The sequence below is a fragment of the Bombina bombina genome, chromosome 3, assembly GCF_027579735.1.
Source record: "Bombina bombina isolate aBomBom1 chromosome 3, aBomBom1.pri, whole genome shotgun sequence".
Taxonomy (NCBI): domain Eukaryota; kingdom Metazoa; phylum Chordata; class Amphibia; order Anura; family Bombinatoridae; genus Bombina; species Bombina bombina.
In genome coordinates, this window is record NC_069501.1 from 949,857,467 (window position 1) to 949,885,193 (window position 27,727).

The following is a 27,727-nucleotide window of genomic DNA, read 5'->3' on the forward strand; positions in this document are numbered from 1 at the left end:
ATTGGCTTAAATCGTTTAAGTTAATTAAACGTTCCTCTGTCTCAGTTCAAGAAATACAAATTAAATTACTCTCAAGATGGTACTATACCCCACATAGACTCCATCAGATTTTCCCGACAGTCAGAGACACTTGCTGGAGAGGGTGCGGTGAACAGGGTACTCTTATTCATATTTGGTGGGAATGCCCCAAGTTGACCAATTACTGGACGTCAGTCCTGAAGGAGATGTCCGATAAACTGAACACACATATCCCCATAAACTTTACTATTCCTTCATCTTCCCGACACTAAGAGCAGCCACAACCGGGCCCTTCTCCTGATTATGCTCACCGGTGCTAAGAGACTAATACCAAAGTGGTGGAAATCTAAAGAAACACCTGCCCTCTGTGATTGGCGTTCAGCAGTAGAGGAACTGTTGATCCTGGAGAAACTCCATTACCTCAGGAGCAACCAGGTGGCCACATATGAACTGATGATGGCCACTTGGAACCCCCCTCCTACACATCCACAGTAAGGGCAAAATATTACTTATATTTTTATATCCCTGACCGTGCTAATGCATGCAATTACAAATAAATGGTTTGTTTATGTTTTGTTTTTTGTTTGTTTTTTTCTTCCCCCCTTCCCCCCCTATTTTCTCTTCCTTCTTAAATGTACTGCACACTGACCTATCTGTCTTTCGTATGTCTTTTGGTTCATGTTAGAATGTTTACTTCTTCTTAAGAACAAACAAAGGACAAAATGTGTTGAACTGTTTAGCAACAAAAATCCAAGTTTTATTATATTGAATGTTACGCCAGAGCTACTTTTCTCTCTAACGACCAGAGGACATTGTAGCAAACACAGCAGCGGACTCACCCTCTCCGATCTCAGGGAGGGCACATTTCTGGACACTGAATAATGTTGGACTTACGCCACTATCTCTCCAAAGCTTTTAGTTTTTGGAATACTCAAACACAAGCCCTCTTGTATACTATGATGGTGTAACATTCTGTCTTTGTATGATGTTTCTTTATGTTTAATAAAGCTTGTTAAAAAAAAAACAAAAAAAAACTCATAGCTAAAGTGCTAAAAAGTACACTAACACCCATAAACTACCTATTAACCCCTAAACCGAGGCCCTCCCGCATCAAAAACACTAAAAATAAAAAATTTAACCCCTAATCTGCCGCTCCGGACATCGCCGCCACTATAATAAACATATTAACCCCTAAACCGCCACACTCCAGCCTCGCAAACACTAAATAATAATATAAATATTATTAACCCCTAATCTGCCACCCCTAACATCACCGCCACCTACATTATACTTATTAACCCCTAATCTACCACTCTGGATATCGCCGACACCTTCATTATAATTATTATCCCCTGATCTGCTGCCCCCAACATCGCCGACACCTACATTATTTTTATTAACCCCTAATCTACCGCCCCCAATGTCGCCGCAACCTACCTACACTTATTAACCCCTAATCTGCCCTCAACGTCGCTGCCACTATTCTAAATGTATTAACCCCTAAACCTAAGTCTAACCCTAACACCCCCTAACTTAAATATAATTTAAATAAATCTAAATAAAATTACTATCATTAACTAAATTATTCCTATTTAAAACTAAATATTTAAAACTAAATACTTACCTATAAAATAAACCCTAAACTAGCTACAATATAACTAATAGTTACATTGTATCTAGCTTAGGGTTTATTTTTATTTTACAGGCAAGTTTGTATTTATTTTAACTAGGTAGAATAGTTATTAAATAGTTATTAACTTAATAACTACCTAGCTAAAATAAATACAAAAGTACCTGTAAAATAAAACCTAACCTAAGTTACGCTAACACCTAACACTACACTACAATTAAATAAATTAACTAAATTAAATACAATTAAATAAATTAAATACAATTAGTTAAAGTACAAAAACAAACAAACACTAAATTACAGAAAATAAAAAACAAATTACAAGATCTTTAAACTAATTACACCTAATCTAATAGCCCTATCAAAATAAAAAAGCCCCCCAACTAAACTATCAATAGCCCTTAAAAGGGCCTTTTGCAGGGCATTGCCCCAAAATAATCAGCTCTTTTAAGTGTAAAAAAAAAATACAAACACCCCCCAACAGTAAAACCCACCACCTACACAACAAACCCCCCAAATAAAAAGCTAACTAAAAAAACCTAAGCTCCCCATTGCCCTGAAAAGTTATCTCTTTTGCGACCCAAAGCCCTAAGCTAACAATAAAACCCATCCAATACGCCCTTAAAAAAACTAACACTAACCCCCTGAAGATCGACTTACTGTTCTGAAGACAGGACATTCATCCTCAAGGAAGCGGCAGAAGTCTTCATCTAACCGGGCCGAAGTCCTTAATGAAGCAGGGAGAAGTCTTCATCCAAGTCGGGCAAAGTGGTCCTCTAGAAGGTACCTTCATTCAGTAAGAAGACTCCGGATGAAGAGGATGCTCCACATTGGATGTCTTGAAGATGGACCTGCTCCGCGTCGGATGGATGAAGACAGAAGATGCCGTCTGGATGAAGACTTCTGCCCGTATGGAGGACAACTTTGCCCGGTCCATGGAGCCATATTTATAAATGTTACAAATAAAAGCTTATTTTGATTCTGACACTAACAGGAAGTACATTTTTGTGCAGTACTGGCCCATGGAATAGAAGCTCATTGGCTTAAAAGCAAAGTTACCACAGATTTATCGGCTGACATTGACACATCCCATAATAAGTACAGGAACCATTCACAAATAAATCCAATACAAATAAAATGCACAGAAAAAAGTAGGAATTCCTATTGTGTTGCCCATTTAATATAAATAAGCATAAAAAAGAAAACCCAAGCTGAATTAACAGTACCATGTATACATACACCTATATATTTTACTTGCATGCTTTAAACATTTATGTTTATACTGCAGAGCTATATCATTGTATTTTATAGCTATTACCTGTTGCATATTGTGTACAGTCTGTTGTAAAAACTGCAACTGCTGGTCCCTGGTTAAGCTTTCTTCTGTCCTGCCATGGTGACCTTTCTCCTGTTTAAGCAGATCCACTTCGTTCCTATAGGCATCAAGTTGCCAGCGCAGACTGTCATTTTCTTCTTTCAGTGCATATGCTTGCGCAGCTAAAGCTGAGGGTAAAAGAAACCATTGCAAAAACGTTTTAAAAGGTAAAAAAAATAAACATAAATTTTATAAAGCATCATTAGCTGGAATACTGCAAAGATTTAACCAACAGACATCTGACTACATTAATCATTAATCAACATGAAATACGTATTTTCATGAATAACAAGTTACATATGATCAAAATAAAATCATATTGAAAGGATGCCTTGCACAATAACAGCTGTAAAGCCAGGGCATTAAAGGGACATGCAATACCTCTTGAGTCTGTCTAAAATGTTTTACTTGAAAACCAAAGTATGTAGCCTAGATTTTTCTTCAACATGAGGAAAATTGTCTAAACCTGAAGTGATTGCTAATAGCAGTGGTTAAACTTATTTATAGTTAACCTTAATAGGCTCAGATAAACATACTCATTAGTGTTTTAAAGTAGTTTTGCAGTTTTAAAATATTTATTTTGTAAGCAGGGGTTTTGCAGTGCAGAACTTAAAGGGACATGAAACCCAAAAATTGTCTTTCATGATTTAGATAGAGAATACAATTTTAAACAACTTCTTGATTTATCTCTATTATTTAATTTGTTTCATTCTCTTGATATCATTTGTTGAAGGAGCAGCAATGCACTTCTGGTTTCTAACTGAACACATTGGTGAGTCAATGACAATCAGTATATATATGCATCCACCAATCAGCAGCTAGAACCTAGGTTGTTTGCTGCTCTTGAGCTTGATCTTCAAAACTGTAAGTGGATCTTCAGGGGTTAGTGTTAGGTTTTTTTAAGGGTTTATTGGGTGGGTTTTATTTTTCGGTTAGGGCTTTGGGCGGCAATAGAGCTAAATGCCCTTTTAAGGGCAATGCCCATCCAAATGCCCTTTTCAGGGCAATGGGGAGCTTAGGTTTTTTTAGTTGGGCTTTTATTTGGGGGTTGGTTGTGTGGGTGGTGGGTTTTACTGTTGGGGGGGTTGTTTGTATTTTTTTTTCATGTAAAAGAGCTGATTTCTTCGGGGCAATGCCCAGCAAAAGGCCCTTTTAAGGGCTATTGGTAGTTTAGTTTAGGCTAGGGTTTTTTTTATTTTTGGGGGCTATTAGATTAGGTGTAATTAGTTTAAATATCTTGTAATTTGTTTTTTAGTTTCTGTAATTTAGTGGGGTTTTTTTTGCAATTTAGCTAATTGTATTTAATTTATTTAATTGTATTTAATTTAGGTAATTTATTTAACTGTAGTGTAGTGCTAGGTGTTAGTGTAACTTAGGTTAGGTTTTATTTTACAGGTAAATTTGTATTTATTTTAGCTAGGTAGTTAGTAAATAGTTAATAACTATTTAGTAACTATTCTACCTAGTTAATATAAATACAAACTTGCCTGTAACATAAAAATAAACCCTAAACTAGATGCAATGTAACTATTAGTTATATTGTAGCTAGCGTAGGGTTTATTTTATAGGTAAGTATTTAGTTTTAAATAGGAATTATTTAGTTATTAATAGTAAGTTTTATTTAAATGTATTTTAATTATATTTACGTTAGGGGGTGTTAGGGTTAGACTTAGATTTAGGGGTTAATAAATTTAGTATAGTGGTGGCGACATTGGGGCGGCAGATTAGGGGTTAATAAATGTAGGTAGGTGGTGGCGATGTTAGTGGCGGCAGATTAGGGGTTAATAATATTTAACTAGTGTTTGCGAGGCGGGAGTATGACGGTTTAGGGGTTAATATGTTTATTCTAGTGGCGGCAATGTCCGGAGCGGCAGATTAGGGGTTAATAATTTTATTATAGTGTTTGCGATGCGGGAGGGCCTCGGTTTAGGGGTTAATAGGTAATTTATGGGTGTTAGTGTACTTTTTAGCACTTTAGTTATGAGTTTTATGCTACAGCTTTGTAGTGTAAAACTCGTAACTACTGACGGGTATAGGCTGTACCGCTCACTTTTTGGCCTCCCAAGCTCGTAATACCGGCGCTATGAAAGTCCCATTGAAAATAAACTATACGCAATTTGCGTAAGTTGATTTGCGGTAAGGCCAAAAAAGTGTGCGGTGCCCCTAAATCTGCAAGACTCGTAATACCAGCGGTAGTAAAAAAGCAGCGTTATGAGGCTTAACGCTGCTTTTTTACTCATAACGCAAGACTTGTAATCTAGCCGTATGTATTTAAGCTCTTTAAAGGGATAAAACACATAACTAAAGTCTGCTCTGGACCTAAGCTGAACATGACACCAGAGCTAATCATATGTGTGTAGCTGCCAGTCATCAGGATTGCTGGACCGAAGCTTTAACTATGGCTTTAACCCCCTTGCATGGGTTAAAACATAGATCTGTGCACATAATAGTAACAAGATCTAACAGATTAGACTATGGGGCCGATTTATCAAGGGCCAAATGGTCCCTGATGCCCCTGTTTCCACACGAGCCTTCAGGCTTGCCGGAAACAGCAGTTATGAAGCAGCAGTCTTAAAACCGCTGCTCCTTAACTGGCCCACCTGCTCTGAGGCTGCGGACATCAATCCACCTTATCCTATACGATCGGGCTGATTGACACCCTCTGCTAGCGGCCGATTGGCCGTGTATCTGCAGGGGGCGGCATTGGACAAGCAGTTCACTGCTTGTGTAATGTTAAATGCTGACAGCATATGCTGTCGGCATTCAGCGATGTCTGGCGGACAATGATAATTCGGCCCCTTATAGTTGATTTTTTCAACTGGGTCCAACCTAAATTATTTGGATTTGATACTTTATTTACCTATGGTGCAATAATTTACTTAAATATTATGCAATATAATAAAATAATGATTTCTGAGAACCAGAAAGTGGTAGAAAATTGGTCAAATTGTAAACTAATAGAATTGCAAGATAATAGGAAATACATTATAAGAAAAATAATTCTATATATAAAATAATTTCCTAGCTCTGGTTATAATGTGAAGGCAACACAATACAATAATGTGATGTAAAATGTGTGGTATAAAGAGTCTGTAGGACTAGCATCAATATAAAAGTAAAAGTTAAAGGAAAAAAGTTTCAATCGAGTAAGAAAAGGTCAGATTGCTTTATGTGATTTTGTGATGACAATCTGTAATTTTTTCTCTGCTGATTATAAAATTGGAAGACAGCGGGAAACACAATGTAAGTCATCTATGGCTAGACATAGTGCGCAAAGATGACATTAAAGGAAACTGTAATCTGCAAAGTCATAATAAAACAAGTAAAAAAGCAAGAAAGGCTTTAAATAAGAAAAAGAAAAAAACATCTAGCCTCTTATTGCTATAACCTTTTACTAAGCATTCTTTTACAGCTGGGAGGCCCTTTATTCTATATTTTAAATGATTTTTTAGCAGAATAAAAAATAAAGCAGGGGGTATTAGTAATGTTAATAACACCTGTGTAACCCTAACACTTCTATATTTTCTTTTATGGGGGGTGTCAGTAGTTTCTTCTTTTTATTTTGGTAGTGCTTTATAATAGTATATTTTTTTGTCCTCCATCTTTTGAATATTATTTTAAATGTGACTTAAAGGGACATGAAACCCCAAAATTTTCTTTCACGATTCAGATATAGAATATCATTTTAAACAACTTTCCAATTTACTTCTATTATTTGATTTGCTTCCTTCTCTTGTTATCCTTTGCTGAAATGTTTTTCTAAGCAAGCTCAGGAGCAACAAAGTACCTAGATTCTAGCTGCTGATTGGTGGCTGAATATATATACAGATTGTCATTGGCTCACCCATGTCTTCAGTTCGAAACCAGTAGTGCATTGCTGTTACTTCAGCAAATAATACCAAGAGAATGAAACAAATTAGACAATAGAAGTAAATTATAAAATAGTTTAAAATTTTATTCTCTATCTGAATCATGGAAGGAAAATTTGGGGTTTCATGTCCCTTTAAGCAAAACAAGGACACAAGTTTTCCCATTATTATTTTTTTAAAAGTCTTATAGCAATAGGGAGAAAGTAAGTGGAGAGTATTGAGGAAGTTAAATTAGATCAATAGAGGGATAGATGTCACTTGCATATTCCTGAAGGGAGGAGGAAATACATCAGTGGGGAGGGAGGTTTAAATTATATGTTAGTATTGCCAAGATTAAAGACAATGGGGCCAGACTGCATGTTGTAAAATTGCTGCAATACATAGGGGTAGATTTATTATGCTGTGGATGCAGCTGTTTTCCGCGCGAGCCTTCAGACTTGCTGGGAACAAAAATGAAGAAACAGCTGTCTCGCTGCTCCTTAACTTATCCGCCACCTCTGAGGAGGCAGGCAGCAATCATATTGTATCCGATTGGGATGATTGGCACCCCCTGCTAGCGGCCGATTGGACGCAAATGTGCAAGGGGTGGCATTGCACAAGCATTTCACCAGAAATGCTTGTGCAATGTTAAATGCCAACAGCGTATACTGTCGGCATTTAGCGATGTCGGGCGTCCGACATATGATAAATCCAACCCATAGAATAAACAAATGGGCATTGCACTGAAGTAGGGAGAAGGATGGGTTGTGTCACTGGAGTTTGTCATAGAATAATATTGTGTCTGATGGCATTGGGTTGTGAAGATTGTGAATGAAGGTGCAAGAGGTCAGAAAATGAAGATACAAGTTAAGATTGTGTGCCTGGAGTTTTATGCCCATTTAAATGGCTGAACCTCAATGAATAGCAGATTTCCTGTTTCTTATTCCTCCATGAACAAAAGTATTTTTTTCTTATCTTTCTCTACATATTACCCCTCAACTCCAATATATAGGCACCACAATGATAATATTTAGTCCTAGGAACAACCTCCAGCTAGGAGGTTGAGGTCTGCTGCTGATTCTTATTTATATGGATAATACTGCAGTATTGTATTTTTAGTATATGTGTTGGTTTCAAAAGGAAAAAAAAACATATTTCAAATGACAAAATAAATCTAATATGCTCTTCAGCAGGTAAAAAAAGGATGATTAGGGAAACATTAAAAAAGAAAAAAAATGTTACAGTACAATGACCCTTTAAATGACCCACATTTGCTCATTCTGAAGAAGTTATCCTATCCCTTATTAATCCATTCAGATAAACACTTAGGCCCTGATGATAAAAGCATCATTAAACCCACAAGATATTTTTAAAAAGAAAGTCAGCTGACCCTCTATGTTCTGACGAGTGGCAATGTGTCTCCCATAGGAATTAATAGGGAACGCAGGTTTAGTAAAAGTCTGACAACATCGCCACTCATCTCTTATCTCAACGGGGGCTATTTAAAGTATGTTTACACAATTGACTGTGCACTAATTGAATAAAAAATGGTTTCTGTGTACTAACACTTCAAATAATATATACCGTATGTAAATTAAGTCCCATTATACATTCACTAGATTTCTTACATTGAAAATTCTTACCACAGAAAAGCTGGCAAAACTAATATGGCTAAAACATATATAACATGGAGGATAGTGATTTTAAAATGAGAAACTCCTGGTGATGTGTCCCCATTAAAATAAAGGTTACTCCCATGGAACGCCCATGAAACTCCCACAGAACGTCTATATATCTGTTATGTCTGCGATCTCTGTTGCTAATAAAGAACAAAAAAACAAAAAAATTACTATCAAACCTATAAGAGCAGTGGGGATGTGGGTATATTATACTTGTACTGTATATACAGTGTTTTATTTATGTGTATTTTATTGTATAATTCTATAAAATGTATTTTAAGTATTGTCTTTTTCTTCCTTTTTTTTTTTAGGAAAAAGATTTTGTGTTTGTGATATACATATTTCATAGAAGACGGTAGCTGTAACTTTCTAGTTTAACCTAAATCCATTTTTCATTTTAACAGGGCAATGGGGGTTCTGGTGGTTTAGGGGTTAACAGTATACTGGGTTATATTGCTATAGGGGTTCTGGCAGTTTAGGGTTAATAGTGTACGGCTGTGTAGGGGGTTTATTGTGTTTTTCTTTTTGCATAAAAAGGATTAAACTAATGTATTAAAGAATGTCATTAATACGTTATTTTATTCTTTTAATTTGTGTAGGCTGCCCTAAAAGTGATCCTTTACATGACATCTTCAATATAGGTAGCTATGCTGCTTTTAATATTTCACCAGTATCAGAAAAGCATCGCCACCCACAAAGATGTATAGTAAACGCCTCTCTGCGAGACTGCCTTCAAACTGTGATTGCAGACATTTCACAGGCAATCTCGATCAAACAACAAATCCCAATTTAAAATATCACCATTTTAAGATCAGGGCCAAATTGTAGTGAGTTGTAAAAAATATCTGAATAATTCCTCCGATTTTGGAAAGCTAAAAGGGGGCAAACTTACATTCAAATAGGATGCACTTAGTTTGACCAAGAATATTTGTGACGCTTCCACCTGAATCTTCAGGTATCTTGCAAGAAACCACCAAAAGGGTCAGTTCCTGGCCTGGGCACATATAGGTAGGAGGTTGCCATTGACCATCTAGACATGCTACTGTTTGCCAGACCACTCTACAATTATTTAAATCTTAACTCTGACTGGCCACAGCAAAGGAAACCAGGTAATGATTATACGTGGGACACTTCATCACAAGATTCTTTAACACAAGTAGTATTCGGGCACTTTCTATATATATATATATATATATATATATATATATATATATATATATATATATATATATACCGTATATATTCATTTTTTATGTTTATCTCAGATTGTCCGACCAAGTTGAAAATATCTGCAAGTAAGACAACCCTTGACTTTCTGGATTTACGGATCTTTAAGGAGGATGGCCGATTAGGTACCACTCTATATTGCATGCTAACAGTAGCCACCTGAGATCTTTGGTGAGAACCATACCTAAAGCCCAGATGTTGAGGGTAGTGAGAAACAACTCATCTGATAAACTGAAACTTGTACAGCTACAACTAATGGAAGAAAAGTTTGCTGCAAAGGGCTATAGGAATGAATGCCCTACACGCACATAATGCTTACTTCGGCAGTCGTTTCAATGATCACAACTTGTTCTAACTATCCAGTTTTCAATGTCAGTACCTAAATGTAATGGTAAGGATCTACGCTCATATAAGTTTGTGCTGTTTGATATGGCCATACATTTGCTCATCCATTTGTATATATATATATATATATATATATATATATACATACGCCTTTTTTTGGATTGGGAGCAATACAGCACAGCTGATCTTTGACTGTAAATGTCCTGATGAAGGCCCAACTGAGGGCCAAAACGTTGACCATGTTCTTTTGACATTATCAATAAATTAATACTTATTGGCTTCTATAAAAAACCTTAGAGTGCCCTTCATTATATGGACTTACATACTTGATTCGCTTTAAGGATTGCACCCAGGTCACGGATACACCTCCTAGGTTGGAGTGCTGGGCCACTGGCTATTTAACAGAATATATATATATATATATATATATATATATATATATATATATATATATATATATATATATATATAGATAGATATCCCTATATGTCCTATCATGAACTGCTTTACACACTTCGTTAACACACTTAGAAGTTTACACATAGGGTTACACTTTCGGTTCTATATGTTATATTTTAGTTATATCTGATAAATACACTGAGGTTATTAATGAAATTGCACTTGGATGTTAGGCCACCTATATTTTTTTCTGTGGACATTTTGTTTTTATATGTGGATACTTTGTTTTATATTTTGTTTTATATTGTGTATTGTTTCTTGTATCTCCATGACAACCCTTTGGAGTTTTTTTTGTTTAAATGTCACTAAGGAATACAATTTGGTAACACTTGATAAGACCAGTGAGCGCTTCATCTATTAACTATATATATATATATATATATATATATATATATATATATATATGTATGTATGTATTTTCTGTCACACTTTAGCCTTTATTTTATTTTAGACGCTCCATAGTTTCATATCAAAATACACTCAGATCAGATTAGGAGGTCTATTGGGAGTTTGTGTGTATACCAGTGGTGCTTTTATATTATATATCTGTGGCCTAATTGTGATGATGACAAAATATTAAATAATATTTTTTTATTATTATGGTGAATCTTCCTTGAAATCTTATTGTCTATGTTACAATTTCAATATATCAATTGTAGAAAAAATGTGATATAAATGTGAATCAGTTCATTATGCAAATCTTTTCAGTATTTGCCAGCCAAGTAAACATCTAATTTAATTACTGATTAAGCCAAACAAACAATTAAGTTCATTAACACTATTAGTTGTATAGATAATTTAATTATGATGAAAACCAAGATAATTTACATATTGGCAATAGGTATATTTTGTATTTAACCTACACTTGCTCAAAAAACAGACATCTTGAAAAACAATATGTATTTGAATATATGTAAATGAGCTTACTTTTTTCTTTTAAAATGATTTTGTTTTCTTGCAACTAAATTATTTGCGTATCCATTGCAGATTTAAGAGCACATTAAAAAATGTAAGCCTGCAGGATAGACATTTTCCTTACAACAGATCGATTTAAGACAACACTTTAAAACAGTCACCAGCTGAAGGAGAAATATAATGACTAAAACTGTATAAAAATGTAAATGCTGATATGAAAAAGTGTGTTGGTAACACTAGAACATTACCGCATTAGTAGCATTGAATGACACTTAAGTCATTTCCCTGGGATGCTCCATTTGGACTGTTTTCAATTTAAAATGACATTTTTATTACCATAACTGATAGCAGGTGTTTGTGAGAAAATCGATTAGTATGCAGGGATGAAAATTACTTCTCCCAAATGAATTGCACAGTCTGTAATATAAGATGAAAATTGAGTGGCAAAGTGCAAAAGGCCATAAAACATGCACCAGCAACGTTAGATGTATAAATTATCAGGGAAAAGGAAAACATAGGAAATGGTGGTGTCATATCTGAAAATTGCATTTCCTCCATCTCTATTTAGCTTCTGATTATTTTCATGCATTCTATCATTTTATAATACAATTCTCTATTCTTCTCTGGAATGCAATAGAATGTCATTATGAAGAACAGCTGTTAAGAAAAGGAATGCTTTCAGTTTTCCCATTCTCTTTCTCAACAATGCCACTGATTCCAATTTTGAACGAAGTTGTCTGTTTTTCAGATTTCTTTTTCTTAAGCCCAATAACAAGTTTAGACTCACATTTTTGCACAGTCAAGACAAAAACAAAAATATATAAATGAAATAATTATCATTCATTTTTGCTTCTAAATAAAGTATCTAGATAATATATTCAGAGATTACAATAAACACTATGTAATCATATCTTTACATGGCTCTTGTAAGCAGAGGTATATGGTTATAACATCTTACAACCTATATTTTTGCAGGAAGGAATGCAGACAATAGGATATCTGTGGAGCATAAATAAATACATGCTGATAAATACTAATGTGAAATAGAAATTGAATGACACAATATACATTTTAAAGATCATGTCTAAAATGTCCCTGTATGTTATATATTATTATATTTGTCAGCTACTTATGAATGGTTATTTTCTAGATTATGCCAAATTATAGGAAAGCCAATTTATCGCTAACCATATCTTAAACAACTGGCAGCACTACTTTGACATAAAGAACCACCATAAATCAACTCATGCCAACCTTGATTAGACACACCACAACTTTTAAATTTATAAAGGAACTAAAAGAAAAGAGTAATTGCCTCATATATTTTAACCCACGGTTTTCCTAATAGCTGTTTCAAAGGGTCAAAAATGCCCCACCTTCTCATGACTTGCTCTTCCACAACCAAGGAGGCAAAATGAATCATCTTGGTGGTCAAACATCTCTTGAAACTTTAGGAAAAATCAAATTGCATCACATGCCCACAGAAGAACAGAATTCCACATTTCCTCTTCACACATCACATTTTTAAGCTACAGCACTATTTATAACACTTTTCCTAAAGAAGGGTCCCAGTATTTGAATTCAGCTTGTTCTAGTTTTTATTCACCTAGTAGCCACTCAGTTTATAGATAATAATTGCTGCCAACTTAGATTAAATGTTTGAGTTTTAATTATTATAATGATAGAAATACTTAAAGGGACAGTATACACTCATTTTCATATAACTGCATGTAATAGACACTACTATAAAGAATAAGATGCACAGATACTGATATAAAAATCCAGTATAAAACCGTTTAAAAAAACTTAGAAGCTTTCAGTTTAGCTCTGTTGAAAAGGTGGCTGGAAAACCCACTGCAAATGGAAAATAAGATACCCCCCCTCCCCCTTCTTTTGCATATGAAAAGACCCTTTACACAAACAGCAGCAAGCTGGAGAAGGTAGCTGACAGTATTCACATAAAACTTTGGGGCTTGGTTAGGAGTCTGAAAATCAGAGCAATGTTATTTAAAAATAAGCAAAACTATACATTTATTTTTTTTAAAAAATCTGTATGGGCTATATAAATAGATCATCTACAAAACATTTATGCAAAGAAAAAATGAGTGTATAATGTCCCTTTAACAAGGATTGTTCTACACATGTTGGGGGGTATTGTACTTTTTTCAGGTAAAAGAGCTGATTACTTTGGGGCAATGCCCCGCAAAAGGCCCTTTTAAGGGCTCTTCGTAATTTAGTATAGGGTAGGTATTTTTATTATTTTGGGGGGCTTTTTTTATTTTATTAGGGGGATTAGATTAGATGTAATTAGTTTAAAAAACTTGTAATTATTTTATTATTTTCTGTAATTTAGTGTTTGTTTTTTTTGTATTTAGTTTACTTAATTTATTTAATTATAGTGTAGTGTTAGGTGTAATTGTAATTTAGGTTAGGTTTTATTTTACAGGTATATTTGTACTTATTTTAACTAGGAAGTTATTAAATAGTTAATAACTGTTTAATAACTATTCTACCTAGTTAAAATAAATACAAAGTTGCCTGTAAAATAAAAATAAATCTTAAGATAGCTACAATGTAACTATTAGTTATATTGTAGCTATCTTGGGGTTTATTTTATAGGTAAGTATTTAGTTTTAAATAGGAATACTTTATTTAGATTTATTTAAATTATATTTAAGTTAGGGGGTGTTAGACTTAGGTTTAGGGGTTAATACATTTAATATAGTGGCGGCGGTGAAGGGGAGCAGATTAGGGGTTAATAAGTATAATGTAGGTGGCAGTGGGCTCCGGGAGCGGCGGTTTAGGGGTTAATAAGTTTATTTAGTTGCGGCTGGGTCCAGGAGCGGCAGGTTTAGGGGTTAATCATTTTATTAGTGTATGCTTTAAAAAATACATTAAATTCACAAAGTAAAACATCAAATAACGTGTTTATAATGTGTTTTCAATATAGTATAGGGTGAATTACATTTTTTTGCATTTTTCCATACTGTCCCAACTTTGGAATTGGGGTTGTGCATACATACTGTATACATATTTATACATGTGTATGTATGTATCTCTATGTTAAAGGGACATTAAACACTAATTTTTTCTTTGCATAACTGTTTTGTAGATGATCTATTTATATAGCCCATAAAGAAGTTTTTTTTTTTTTTTTTTAAATGGATAGTTTTGCTTATTTTAAACATTGCTCTGATTTTCAGTTTTAGGAGAATACCAAAGTATACCTACTCCAGCTTGCTTCTGTTTGTGTAAAGGGTCTTTTCATATGCAAAAGAAGGGGGAGGGGGAGTGTCTGATATTTCCCACTTGCAGTGGGTGTTCCAGCTACCAGAGCTAACAGAGCTAAACTAGAAGCTTCTATGTAATGTTTTTAAATGGTTTTATACTTTTTTTTATCAGTATCTGTGCATATTATTCTTTATAGTAGTGTCTATTACATGCAGTTATATGAAAATTGGTGTATACTGTCCCTTTAAAGCCCTTTTCATGCCTTTTTTCAAACACATAAGACCTCATATTTTTGAGCCCTGATAACTTTTTAATGCAATATTTTTTTAAAATATTTTTTATCAGACAGTGTTATAAAGGGTGTAACTGTACTTTTAAATGAATTTTTGATATGTTTTGTGCAATTTTATTGTCTAGTGTAACAGTTAAAAGGACAGTCTCCACCAGAAGTTTTATTACTGTAAAAGATAGATAATTCCTTTATTACCCATTCCCTGGTTTTGCATATCCAACACAGTTATATTAATACACGTTTTACCTCTGTGATTACCTTGTATCTAGGCCTCTGCAAACTGCCCCCTTATTTCAGTTCTTTTGACAGACTTGCATACTTGCATTTTAGCCAATCAGTGCTGACTTCTAGGTAACTTCACGTACATGAGCACAATTTTATCTATACGACACAAATGAACTAACACCCTCTGGTGGTGAAAAACTGTCAAAATGCATTCAGATAAGAGGCGGCCTTCAAGGTCTAAGAAATTAGTATATGAATCTTCTAGGTTTAGCTTTCAACTAAGAATACCAAGAGAACAAAGCAAAATTAGTGATACAAGTAAATTGGAAAATTGTATAAAATGACATTCCCTATTTGAATCATGAAAGTTTATTTTGGACTAGACTGTCCCTTTAACCAGAGCTCTGAAGTCTAACTAACCCAACACGTGTCAAATTCCATTGCGCTCAATCATACGCATTTACTTTCAACTCGTAATATGCACGCAAAGAGCCACAAAATACCCCTTATCACTCACACACTACACCTAGTGCTTCCCTCTATGAAGAGAGGGAATTAGCACAGCCATACTATTCAACCTCCAGATGTTATTGTGTCTGAGGCTTTCGCTCGAGCAATAACTTTTTACTTTCAACGTAATAGGAGCACAAGAATAAGAGTGCTACCGATTTAACTTAAGCAGCATTAGTTCTAATTAAAGTGAATGTCAACTTGCACAAATAAAAACACCCTGTTTTTAAAAATACTATTAAAAACAGGGGCACTTTCATTCATGAAAGTTTACATTGAAGCCGTTCTTTTAAAATACCTTTTATTCCTAGCAAGTGTGGAACACCGGAGCAGGGATTCCTCCGCCCCCTGGACGTCTCTTCTTACTTCAGAAATGACAAATCTGGATTCCTCCAATCACGGCATGGCCTCAGGCAATGTTTGCTCTGGGGGGGAAGCCGTTATTGGAAGAAGCCAGATTCGTCATTTCTGAAGTAAGAAGAGACTACCTGGAGGCGGGGGAATCGCTGCTCCCGTGTTCCACGCTTGCTAGGAATAAAAGGTATTTTAAAAGAACCGCTTCAATGTAAACTTTCATGAATGAAAGTGCCCCTGTTTTTAATAGTATTTTTTAAAAACAGTGCTTTCATTTGTGAAAGCTGACATTCACTTTAAAGCTACTATTTTTGCTCTTTATATGTAATCTAGCATTTACTACTAAATCTGAAGATGAACCATTTACTAAAGTCATTAGAACAGTCCACCAACTGAAAGCAGATTGCAATACCTGAATATTAACCTCTTAAGGACATATGACGGGATTTTTCCGTCATAAAACAATTGAGCAAACTGAAAGCTGTGTCCTTAAAAGGTTAAAGGGAGATTCTTGTGTAGACATAATTCTCTAAACCTGTCTGGACTGACAAAATTATATAAGAGGTCTCGTCTGTACTGCTTGGTCTCTGAAAGAATTTTAGGAAATTTAGCTTGAAAGCTGTTCATGTCACTATGCAGGGTTCTGGGTGTAAAGGAGAAACATCTTCCTTACAATATAATGTTCAGGAAAAAAAAAGATTTGGTGCGATTTCTCTCTATGTTTCTGAGTTTTTGATCATCGGTCCTTATGTGTTTAAGCTTTTTGCAGTGATTAAAGTTGCACTCAGGCACAATCCATTGCTAGTCCTGAATGAGAGCAGCATATGTACATATGCACCAATTATGAGTCATGTTCTGCTCAAGCATGACACAACCTGCCTAGTGTGAGTCTTTAAAAAATGTCTAACCTTATTTTTAGAGGTTAAACCAGGGTCCCCAACCACACCACATCATGCAGGATTGTCACAGGTTGGGTGATCTGCCCCAATGTCCTTTCCACAGCTTTCCCTTCAGGTCAAATGCTCTGGAACTAGTAACAGCCCAGCTCTCTCACAGTCTCACCTGCCCCGCTCACAACCAATCCAACCCTGCAAACCTCTGCCCACTAAGTGCCCAAATGCTACTCACCCTACACCTCCCAGTACGGGAAGGCCTGTGGGACTGGGAAATATCAGGAGGTATGATTATACTTGTACTGAGAAATGAACAATCATTTAAATATAAAATGCTCTAACAAATAACAGCATTATTACACTAAAATAACCATTTAATGTAAAATTGTTTCCTTGGTTCTCTATGAACCTTTTTGTTTTTGTAACAATACATTTCTGTAGAACAACAAGACCTGACTCATTTTTCATAATGTACTAAGAGGCTGACATTTTTACACATTCTTTGTTTTAAATAAGCAGGGGATGTTAGCTTTCTTAATTTCACCTCATCACAGCCAGACAAGATGCTGCCAAAATAAACAGTGAGGTGCCAACAGTCATCAAACTTTGTTTAGAGAAATCAACATTTAAAGGTTATTGTACAGATTTATTGTGCAGGAACAAGCAGAGACAGCTACCCACATTCTTAAAAGTATTTTAAATATTTTCTGGTCATCTGCTTCCTATAATTCATTCATAAGGCTAACCATGGAATCCATTTTTTGTAGTTCAAGTTATTTTTGTTTACATTTCTAAGCCATTCAAATACATAAAAAAAGCCTCTATTTGAATTATGTAAACACTTGAATTATTAAACAGTATAGCCACAAATATATTAACAACAAAAATATTTTAAACATTATATGAAACAAGGGGTATTGTAGGTATATTTGGGAGAGATTTTGCAAATGTTTTACAAAGATAAGCAAAGTAAAACATGGCAGCTAATGCACTTAGTACTGATGATGACTGACTATTATGTTTGAAAAGTTTTTTTCTTAATTGAACATTAAATGCATGATGTGTACAATTAGGAATTTCATATAATATTTAGTCATTTTATAATAAACATGTTAAAAGACCACTTAATTGCAACACAACAATGGGTTTCCAAGGAGTTATATCACACAACAAATGCATTTGAAAGCTTGTAATAAATGGTCATTACAAGTTGCTTTGAATTTGAAAACCCTGCAAAAAGCCACACAATTACTCTTTGCATAGCAATATAGATGGATTGTAATCAAGGTCCTTGTTCATCAGGTTTGGTCACTTTAGCATTATTATTAGGCTGACCATATTGCCGCTTTAAGAAGGGACACATATGAAAAATACATATGTCAGGGTTCTTATACAAAACATTTCTTTAAACAGCCCTGAAAATAGCCCTGACATATGTATTTTTCATATGTGTCCCTTTTTAAAGCGGCAATATGGTCACCCTAATTATTATATACAGCTAATCAGAGTGACAGAGCCTACACAGTTATAATTTGTTGTCAAGATAATTGATGCCGTACAGGTGGCCATCCTCACCCGTATAAGCACCAGCTAAAACATTTTAAATGCCCGGGACTGCACAAGCAAAGCCACATAAATTCCACTTGGCTGCCAGGGAAGAATGTATTGCTTAGCATAGCAAAGAAGAACCGCATCATTTAAACAAAGAAATGTGTCAATTTTGTAAATTTCAAATTAATATTAATTAGTACATAGTTCATAATGACACCTCTGAATATTGTTCTAGACACAACCAAGCAGAATGTTTGCTATCAGTTTTACTTTAAATCTGAGCCTGGGTGTCCCTTAAGTGCTAGATTACGGCAGCACTGCACTTTCTTAGAGGAAACATTAGGAAACTTAAATCTTAAAACATGGATAAATAGCAACCTCAGGGAATATGTTTCTAAATGTATCTCACATTTGGAGCTTGATTAGTTGAGAGCCCATGGGAGTATAAAAATATCCATAACAACAATATACTCTGCAAGTGATGACAGTGATAAATCACTTTCTATAAATATCCCAAATATTTACTTGGACTATGAAAAATATGAAATAAATAAAATATAAATGAAATCACAATCTATTCCATGAATATAGAGTTAAAAAGTTTTCCATGCATCAAATTATGAAATGATACAGATTTATACTAAGCACACAAAGGGGCCATTTATCAAATAGTTAACAGGTACGCTGGTGGCTATTCCGACGCATCGTACCTGGTTTTCAATCCGCCACCCTTGAGGCCTTGGATGCCATAGAAATCAATGGGAGTCTGAAAGCACCAAAAGCTTATGTTATATGGTAGAAAACAAGTTACGTTTACACCTAACACCCTAACATTAACCCCGAGTCTAAACACCCCTAATCTGCAGCCCCCGACATTGCACAACCTAAATAAAATGTATTAACCCCTATTCCGCTGCCACTGATGGCCTCCCACATCACCACCACTGACTAAACCTATTAACCCCTAAACCGTCAGCCCCCCACATCGCCAAAAAATAATTAAGCTATTAACCCCTAAACCTAACAGCCCCTTAACTCTAAATTAAAATTACAAGATCCCTATCTTAATATAAATTAAAACTTACCTGTAGAATTAAATAAACTAATTTTAAACTATTAATTAACCTACCTTATTATACTAAAATTAAATTAAACTACCAATTAAATAAACTAAATTACAAATTTAAAAAAACCTAACCCTACTAAAATTATTTAAATATGCAATTAAACCTTATTAAAAGTACTAAATTACAAAAAACAAACACTAAGTTAACAAAAAACAAACCAACACTAAATTACGAAAAAATAACAAACCAAATTATCAAAAATTAAAAAAAAATTACACCCAATCTAATAGCCCTATCAAAATAAAAAAGCCCCCAAAAATAAAAAAAAACCTAGCCTACAATAAACTACCAATGGACCTTAAAAGGGCCTTTTGTGGGACATTGCCCCAAAGATATCAACTCTTTTACCTGTAAATTTCTTTTTACAAATACCCCCCCAACAGTAAAACCCACCACCTAACCAACCCCCCCAAATAAAAACCCTAACTCTAAAAAAACCTAAGCTCCCTATTGCCCTGAAAAAGGCATTTAGCTCTTTTACATTGCCCAGACCCTAATCTAAAAATAAAACCTACCCAAAAAACCCTTAAAAAAAACCTAACACTAACCCCCGATGATCCACTTACAGTTCTTGAAGTCCCGCTTGAAGGATCCATCCAGCCGGCGAAGTCATCATCCATGCGGCAAGAAGTCTTCATCCAGGCAGCCTCTTCTATCTTCATCCAGCCGGCGCGGAGCGGGTCCATCCTGAAGACATCCGACAAGTAGCTCCTTTTCTTACGGTCTCCGCCGTAAACTGAAGCTTCAATGCAAGAGACGCGATTCAAGATGGCGTCCCTTGTATTTCTATTGGCTGATTTGAGTTTTAAATTCAAATCAGCCAATAGGATGAGAGCTACTGAAATTCTATTGGCTGATTTGAACAGCCAATAGAATTTCAGTACCTCTCATCCTATTGACTGATTTGAACAGCCGATAGGATTTCAGAAGCTTGCATCCTATTGGCTGATTTTAATTTAACACTCAAATCAGCCAATAGGAATGCAAGGGACGCCATCTTGAATCGCATCCCTTGTATTGAAGCTTCAGTTTACGGCGGCGACCGTAAGAAGAGGAGCTCCGCGTTGGATGTCTTCAGGATGGACCCGCTCCGCGCCGGCTGGATGAAGATAGAAGAGGCCGCCTGGATGAAGACTTCGCCGGCTGGATGAAGACTTCTTGTTGCATGGATGATGACTTCGCCGGCTGGATCCTTCAAGCGGGACTTCAACAACTGTAAGTGGACCGTCGTAGGTTAGTGTTAGGTTTTTTTAAGGTTTTTCTTGGGGGGGGGTTATTTTTAGATTAGGGTCTGTGCAATGTAAAAGAGCTAAATGCCCTTTTAAGGGCAATGCCCTTTTTCAGAGCAATGGGTAGCATAGGTTTTTTTAGAGTTAGGTTTTTTTTTTGGCGGTTTGGTTGGGTGAAGTGTTTTACTGTTGGGGGGTGCTTGTATTTTTTTTTTTACAGATAAAAGAGCGGATATCTTTGGGGCAATGCCCCACAAAAGGCCCTTTTAAGGGCCATTGGTAGTTTATTGTAGGCTAAGGGTTTTTTTTATTTTGGGGGGGGCTTTTTTATTTTGATAGGGCTATTAGATTAGGTGTAAAAAAATATTTTTTATAATTTGCGGCTAGAATTAGAGTTTGGCGTTAGCCGTCAAAAGCAGCGTTAAGGGGTCCTAACGCTGCTTTTGGCCGCCTGCTGGCATTTAGAGTCAGCCAGGAAAGGGTCTAACGCTCAATTTCAAGCCGCGACTTTTCCATACCGCAGATCCCCTTACGCCAATTGCGTATCCGATCTTTTCAATTGGATCTTCCTAACGCTGGTATTTAGAGTCTTGGCTGAAATGAGTGGTAGACCCTCTAACAACAAGACTCCTAACGCCAAAAAAAGTCAGTAGTTAAGAGCTTTATGGGCTAACACTGGTTTATAAAGCTCTTAACTACTGTGCTATAAAGTACACTAACACTCACAAACTACCTATGTACCCCTAAACCGAGGTCCCCCCACATCGCCGCCACTATAATAAATATTTTTAACCCCTAATCTGCTGACCGCACATAGCCGCCACCTACATTATCCCTATGAACCCTTAATCTTCTGCCCCCAACATCGCCAACACCTACATAATATTTATTAACCCCTAATCTGCCCCCCCAATGTCGCCACCACCTAACTACAAGTATTAACCCCTAATCTGCCGACTGGACCTCGCCACCACTATAATAAATGTATTAACCCCTAAACAGCCGCACTCCCGCCTCGCAAACCCTATAATAAATAGTATTAACCCCTAATCTGCCCCCCCAACGTCGCCGACACCTAACTTCAAGTATTAACCCCTAATCTGCCGACTGAACCTCGCCGCTACTCTAATAAATGTATTAACCTCTAAAGCTAAGTCTAACCCTAACACCCCCCTAAGTTAAATATAATTTTAATCTAACAAAATAAATTAAATCTTATTAACTAAAGTATTCCTATTTAAAACTAAATACTTACCTGTAAAATAAACCCTAATATAGCTACAATATAATGAATAATTATATTGTAGCTATTTTAGGATTTATATTTTTTTTACAGGCAACTTTGTATTTATTTTAACTCGGTACAATAGCTATTAAATAGTTTTTTACTATTTAATAGCTACCTAGTTAAAATAATTACAAAATTACCTGTAAAATAAATCCTAACCTAAGTTACAATTAAACCTAACAATACACTATCAATAAATTAATTAAATAAATTACCTACAATTACATACAATTAAATAAACTAAACTAAATTACAAAAAAAAAAACCTACTAAATTACAAAAAATAAAAAAGATTACAAGAATTTTAATCTAATTACACCTATTCTAAGCCCCCTAATAAAATAATAAAAAAAAAATAATAATAAAGGTCCCTACCCTATTCTAAATTAAAAAGTGACCAGCTCTTTTACCAGCCCTTAAAAGGGCTTTTTGCGGGGCATGCCCCAAAGTAATCCGGATGTCCTCTTCTGCCCGGATAGGATGAAGACTTCTGCCGGTCTGGATGTCCTCTTCTGCCCCATCGGATGAAGACTTCGGCCCGGCTGGGTGAAGACGACTCAAGGTAGGGAGATCTTCAGGGGGTTAGTGTTAGGTTTATTTAAGGGGGGTTTGGGTTAGAGTAGTGGTATGTGGGTTTTAATGTTGGGGGGGGTTGTATTTTTTTTTACAGGCAAAAGAGCTGATTACTTTGTGGCATGCCCCGCAAAAAGCCCTTTTAAGGGCTGGTAAAAGAGCTGGTTACCTTTTAATTTAGAATAGGGTAGGGACCTTTGTTATTTTGGGGGGCTTTTTTATTTTATTAGGGGGCTTAGATTAGATGTAATTCGATTCAAATTCTTGTAATCTTTTTTATTTTTTGTAATTTAGTGGGGGTTTTTTGTAATTCAGTTTAGTTTATTTAATTGTATGTAATTGTAGGTAATTTATTTAATTAATGTATTGATAGTGTATTGTTAGGTTTAATTGTAACTTAGGTTAGGATTTATTTTACAGGTAATTTTGTAATTATTTTAACTAGGTAGCTATTAAATAGTAAATAACTATTTAATAGCTATTGTACCTAGTTAAAATAAATACTAAGTTGCCTGTAAAATAAATATAAATCCTAAAATAGCTACAATAAAATTATTCGTTATATTGTAGCTATATTAGGGTTTATTTTACAGGTAAGTATTTAGTTTTAAATAGGAATACTTTAGTTAATAAGATTTAATTTAGGGGGGGTGTTAGGGTTAAGGTTAGACTTAGCTTTAGGGGTTAATACATTTATTAGAGTAGCGACGAGGTCCGGTCGGCAGATTAGGGGTTAATACTTGAAGTTAGGTGGCGGCGACGTTGGGGGGGGCAGATTAGGGGTTAATACTATTTATTATAGGGTTTGCGAGGCGGGAGTGCGGCAGTTTAGGGGTTAATAACTTTATCAGAGTAGCGGCGAGGTCCGGTCAGCAGATTAGGGGTTAATAAGTGTAGGTAAAATAGCGGCGATGTTGGCAGGGGCAGATTAGGGGTTAATAAATATAATATAGGTGTCGGCGATGTTAGGGGCAGCAGATTAGGGGTTCATAGGGATAATGTAGGTTGCGGCGGTGTCCGGAACAGCAGATTAGGGGTTAATAGTATAATGCAGGTGCCAGCGATAGCGGGGACGGCAGATTAGGGGTTAATAAGTGTAAGGTTAGGGGTGTTTAGACTCGGGGTACATGTTAGGGTGTTAGGTGCAGACTTAGAAAGTGTTTCCCCATAGGAAACAATGGGGCTGCGTTGGGAGCTTAACGCTGCTTTTTTTGCAGGTGTTTTTCCAGCCCAAATTGCCCCATTGTTTCCTATAGGGGAATCGTGCACGAGCACATTTTGCCAGCTTACCGCTACCGTAAGCAGCGCTGGTATTGAGGGTTGAAGTGGAGCTAAATTAGGCTCAACACACCCTTTTTTGAGCCTAACGCAGCCCCTCAGACAACTCTAAATACCAGCGTTTTTGAAAGGGTGCGTTGTGAAAAAAGCAGCGTTAGCTACGTAGGTTTTTACCAACAAAACTCTAAATCTAGCCGTTGGTTTGTTATTTTTCGTAATTTAGTATGTTTTTTTTTGTAACTTAGTGTGTTTTTTCATTTGTAATTTAGTACTTTTAATAATGTTTAATTTTATATTTAAATAATTTTAGTAGGGTTAGGTTTTTTAATATGTAACTTAGTTTATTTAATTGGTAATTAATTTAATTTTAGTATAATAGTTAGGGTAGGTTAATTAATAGTTTAAAATTAGTTTATTTTAATTCTACAGGTAAGTTTTAATTTATATTAAGATAGGGATCTTGTAATTTTAATCTAGAGTTAAGGGGTTGTTAGGTTTAGAGGTTAATAGCTTAATTTAGTTTTTGGCGATGTTGGGGGCTGACGGTTTAGGTGTTAATAGGTTTAGTTAGTGGTGGTGATGTGGGAGGCCAGAGGTTTAGGCGGGGAGTGGCGGGATGGGGGTTAATAACTTTATTTAGGTTGTGGCGGTGTTCGGGAGCGGCGGGATAGGGGTTAATAACTTTATTTAGGTTGCGGTGGTGGCGGGATAGGGGTTAAACATTTTAGTATAGTAGCGGCGTTTAGTGAAATGGTATAAATAAAGTTGGGAAAAACCCTCAATAGCACCGTTATCGATGACTGTTAGTTAACAACAGTCCGATGCTCATTACCCCGTACTTGGTGCGCGTGTTTTTGACGGGTTTATTTATAAATATGGAGATCGTATTCAGATCTGCGGCTGCGATGTTTGGCGATGTTAGGCGAGCGTATTGACACCCGTGAATGCAATATAGTTGACGCTAGTGTAAAAACAAGTTTAAAACCATACTGTAATAAAGTTTCTTAACTTTAATATAATATTGCATGTCTGACAATTATTCATTACTCAATGGCCTAGATACAAAAAAACATTTGAAACACATGAAACTAATTTCTCATGGGGAAAAAAAAAAAAAATATGGCAATTAAAAAATTGGGCAATACATAGGGCAAGATTACAATTGGAGCACTAATTAAGGATCCCGCGCAAGTGTTAAAGGGACATTGTACACTAGATTTTTCTTTGCATAAATGTTTTGTATATGATCCACTTATATAGCCCATGTTGGGGTGTTTTTGTAAAAATGTATAGTTTTTCTTATTTTTAAATAACATTGTGCTGATTTTCAGACTCCTAACCAAGCCCTAAAGTTATAGATGTATACTGATGTCTACAGACTCCAGCTTTTGTAATAGCTCTTTTCATATGCAGAGGGGGGGGGGGGTCTGCTTTTCTTGCTTTCTCAGCCCTTTTACTGGGTGTCCCAGCCAACCCTCATCAACAGTGCTAAACTGGGAAATTCTAAGTACATTTTTAAAAGATTTTATACTGGATTTTTTATATCAGTATCTGCATGTTGTTTATAGTAGTATCTATTACATGCAGTTATATTAAAATTGGTGCATACTGTTCTTTAAATTGTGCGTGAAGTAAGCTTTTTGCATGCGTTGAATTACGCTTGTATTATGAGTTGAAAGTATAAAGTAAACTGTTTTCTCTTGCGCACTAACCTGATGAGCGCAAAATGCCAAATTTACAATATATATACTTTCACATATTTCCCCATAGAAGTCAATGGAGGGGGGGAAAAACAGTGCTAATTGCGCTAGAAGAAAACTTTTTGCGCTTGTCGGTTTGCACTTGTATTATGAGTTGAAAGTAAAAAGTTATTGCAAAAAGCCCAACTTACAATATCACATTCGCAATAACCTATTCCCCCATGGAAGTCAACGGAGCAAAACAAAGTGGGGGGGAAACCCCTACTGTCACGCAAACCAGATCGCATATTCTCAAGTGCGCTAACTCAACATGAAAATATTTTCACATTTCTTTACATATATATATACAGTATCTCACAAAAGTGAGTACATCCCTCACATTTTGTAAATATTTTATTATATCTTTTCATGTGACAACACTGAAGAAATGACACTTTGCTACAATGTAAAGTAGTGTGTGTACAGCCTGTATAACAGTGTAAATTTGCTCTCCCTCAAAATAACTCAACACACAGCCATTAATGTCTAAACCATTGGCAACAAAAGTGAGTACACCCCTAAGTGGAAATGTTTAAATTGGGCCCAAAGTGTCAATATTTTATGTGGCCACCATTATTTTCCAGCACTGCCTTAACCCTCTTGGGCATGGAGTTCACCAGAGCTTCACAGGTTGCCACTGGAGTCCTCTTCCACTCCTCTATGACAACATCACAGAGCTGGTGGATGTTAGAGACCTTGCTCTCCCCCATCTTCTATTTGAGGATGCCCCACAGATGCTCAATAGGGTTTAGGTCTGGAGACATGCTTGGCCAGTCCATCACCTTTACCCTAAGCTTCTTTAGCAAGTCAGTGGTCATCTTGGAGGTGTGTTTGGGGTTGTTTAAATGTTGGAATACTGCCCTGTGGCCCAGTGTCTGAAGGGAGGGGATCATGCTCTGCTTCAGTATTTCAGAGTACATGTTGGCATTCATTCCCTCAATGAACTGTAGCTCCCCAGTGCCGGCAGCACTCATGCAGGCCCAGACCATGACACTCCCATCACCATGCTTGACTGTAGGCAAGACACAATTGTCTTTATACTCCTCAACTGGTTGCCCCCTCACACACTTGACACCATCTGAACCAAATAAGTTTATCTTGGTCTTATCGGTCTTATCCAGTAATCCATGTCCTTAGTTTGCTTGTCTTCAGCAAACTGTTTGCGGTCTTTCTTGTGCATCATCTTTAGAAGAGGCTTCCTTCTGGGACGACAGCCATGCAGACCAATTTGATGCAGTGTGCGGCGTATGGTCTGAGCTCTGACAGGCTGACCCCCCACCACTTCAACCTCTGCAGCATTGCTGGCAGCACTCATGCGTCTATTTTCCAAAGACAACCTCTGGATATGACTGAGCATGTGCACTCAAATTCTTTGGTCACCATGGTGAGGCCTGTTTATGTAGAGCAACAATTCTTTTTTCAAATCCTCAGAGAGTTCTTTGCCATGAGGTGCCATGTTGAACTTCCAGTGACCAGTATGAGAGCGTGTGAGAGCTATAACACCAAATTTAACACACCTGCTCCCCATTCACACATGAGACCTTACAACACTAACGAGTCACATGAGGTGTATTCACTTTCGTGAGATACTGTATATATATATATATATATATATATATATATGTATTATAAATACTTAGCACATATTCCCCTATGTGAAGAACATTGGAATGTGAAATATCTACAGTAAATACATAGTTAAAACCTTTATTAAATATGAATATTGCATTGATATGATTTTACATGTTCTCATTTACTTAACTGCAAAGGACTCCAATGCACATATATATTATATATATATATGTCTATATACTGTATGTGTACATATGTATTTACAGTGGGGAAAAAATGTATTTAGTCAGCCACCAATTGTGCAAGTTCTCCCACTTAAGAAGATGAGAGAGGCCTGTAATTTTCATCCTATGTATACCTCAACTATGA

At 35.9% G+C, this 27,727-nt stretch overlaps 1 protein-coding gene across 4 annotated transcripts in view; it reads right to left on the reverse strand.

Moving 5' to 3' along the window:
- Positions 1-27,727, reverse strand: part of ENOX1 (ecto-NOX disulfide-thiol exchanger 1) — a 1,465,540-nt gene that overhangs the window by 251,170 nt on the left and 1,186,643 nt on the right. For all 4 annotated transcript variants that reach the window (XM_053707980.1, XM_053707982.1, XM_053707981.1 and 1 more), the window contains one exon: positions 2,967-3,151. In XM_053707980.1, coding sequence (XP_053563955.1) covers positions 2,967-3,151 — 185 coding nt within the window. The remainder of the gene's footprint in view (positions 1-2,966; positions 3,152-27,727) is intronic.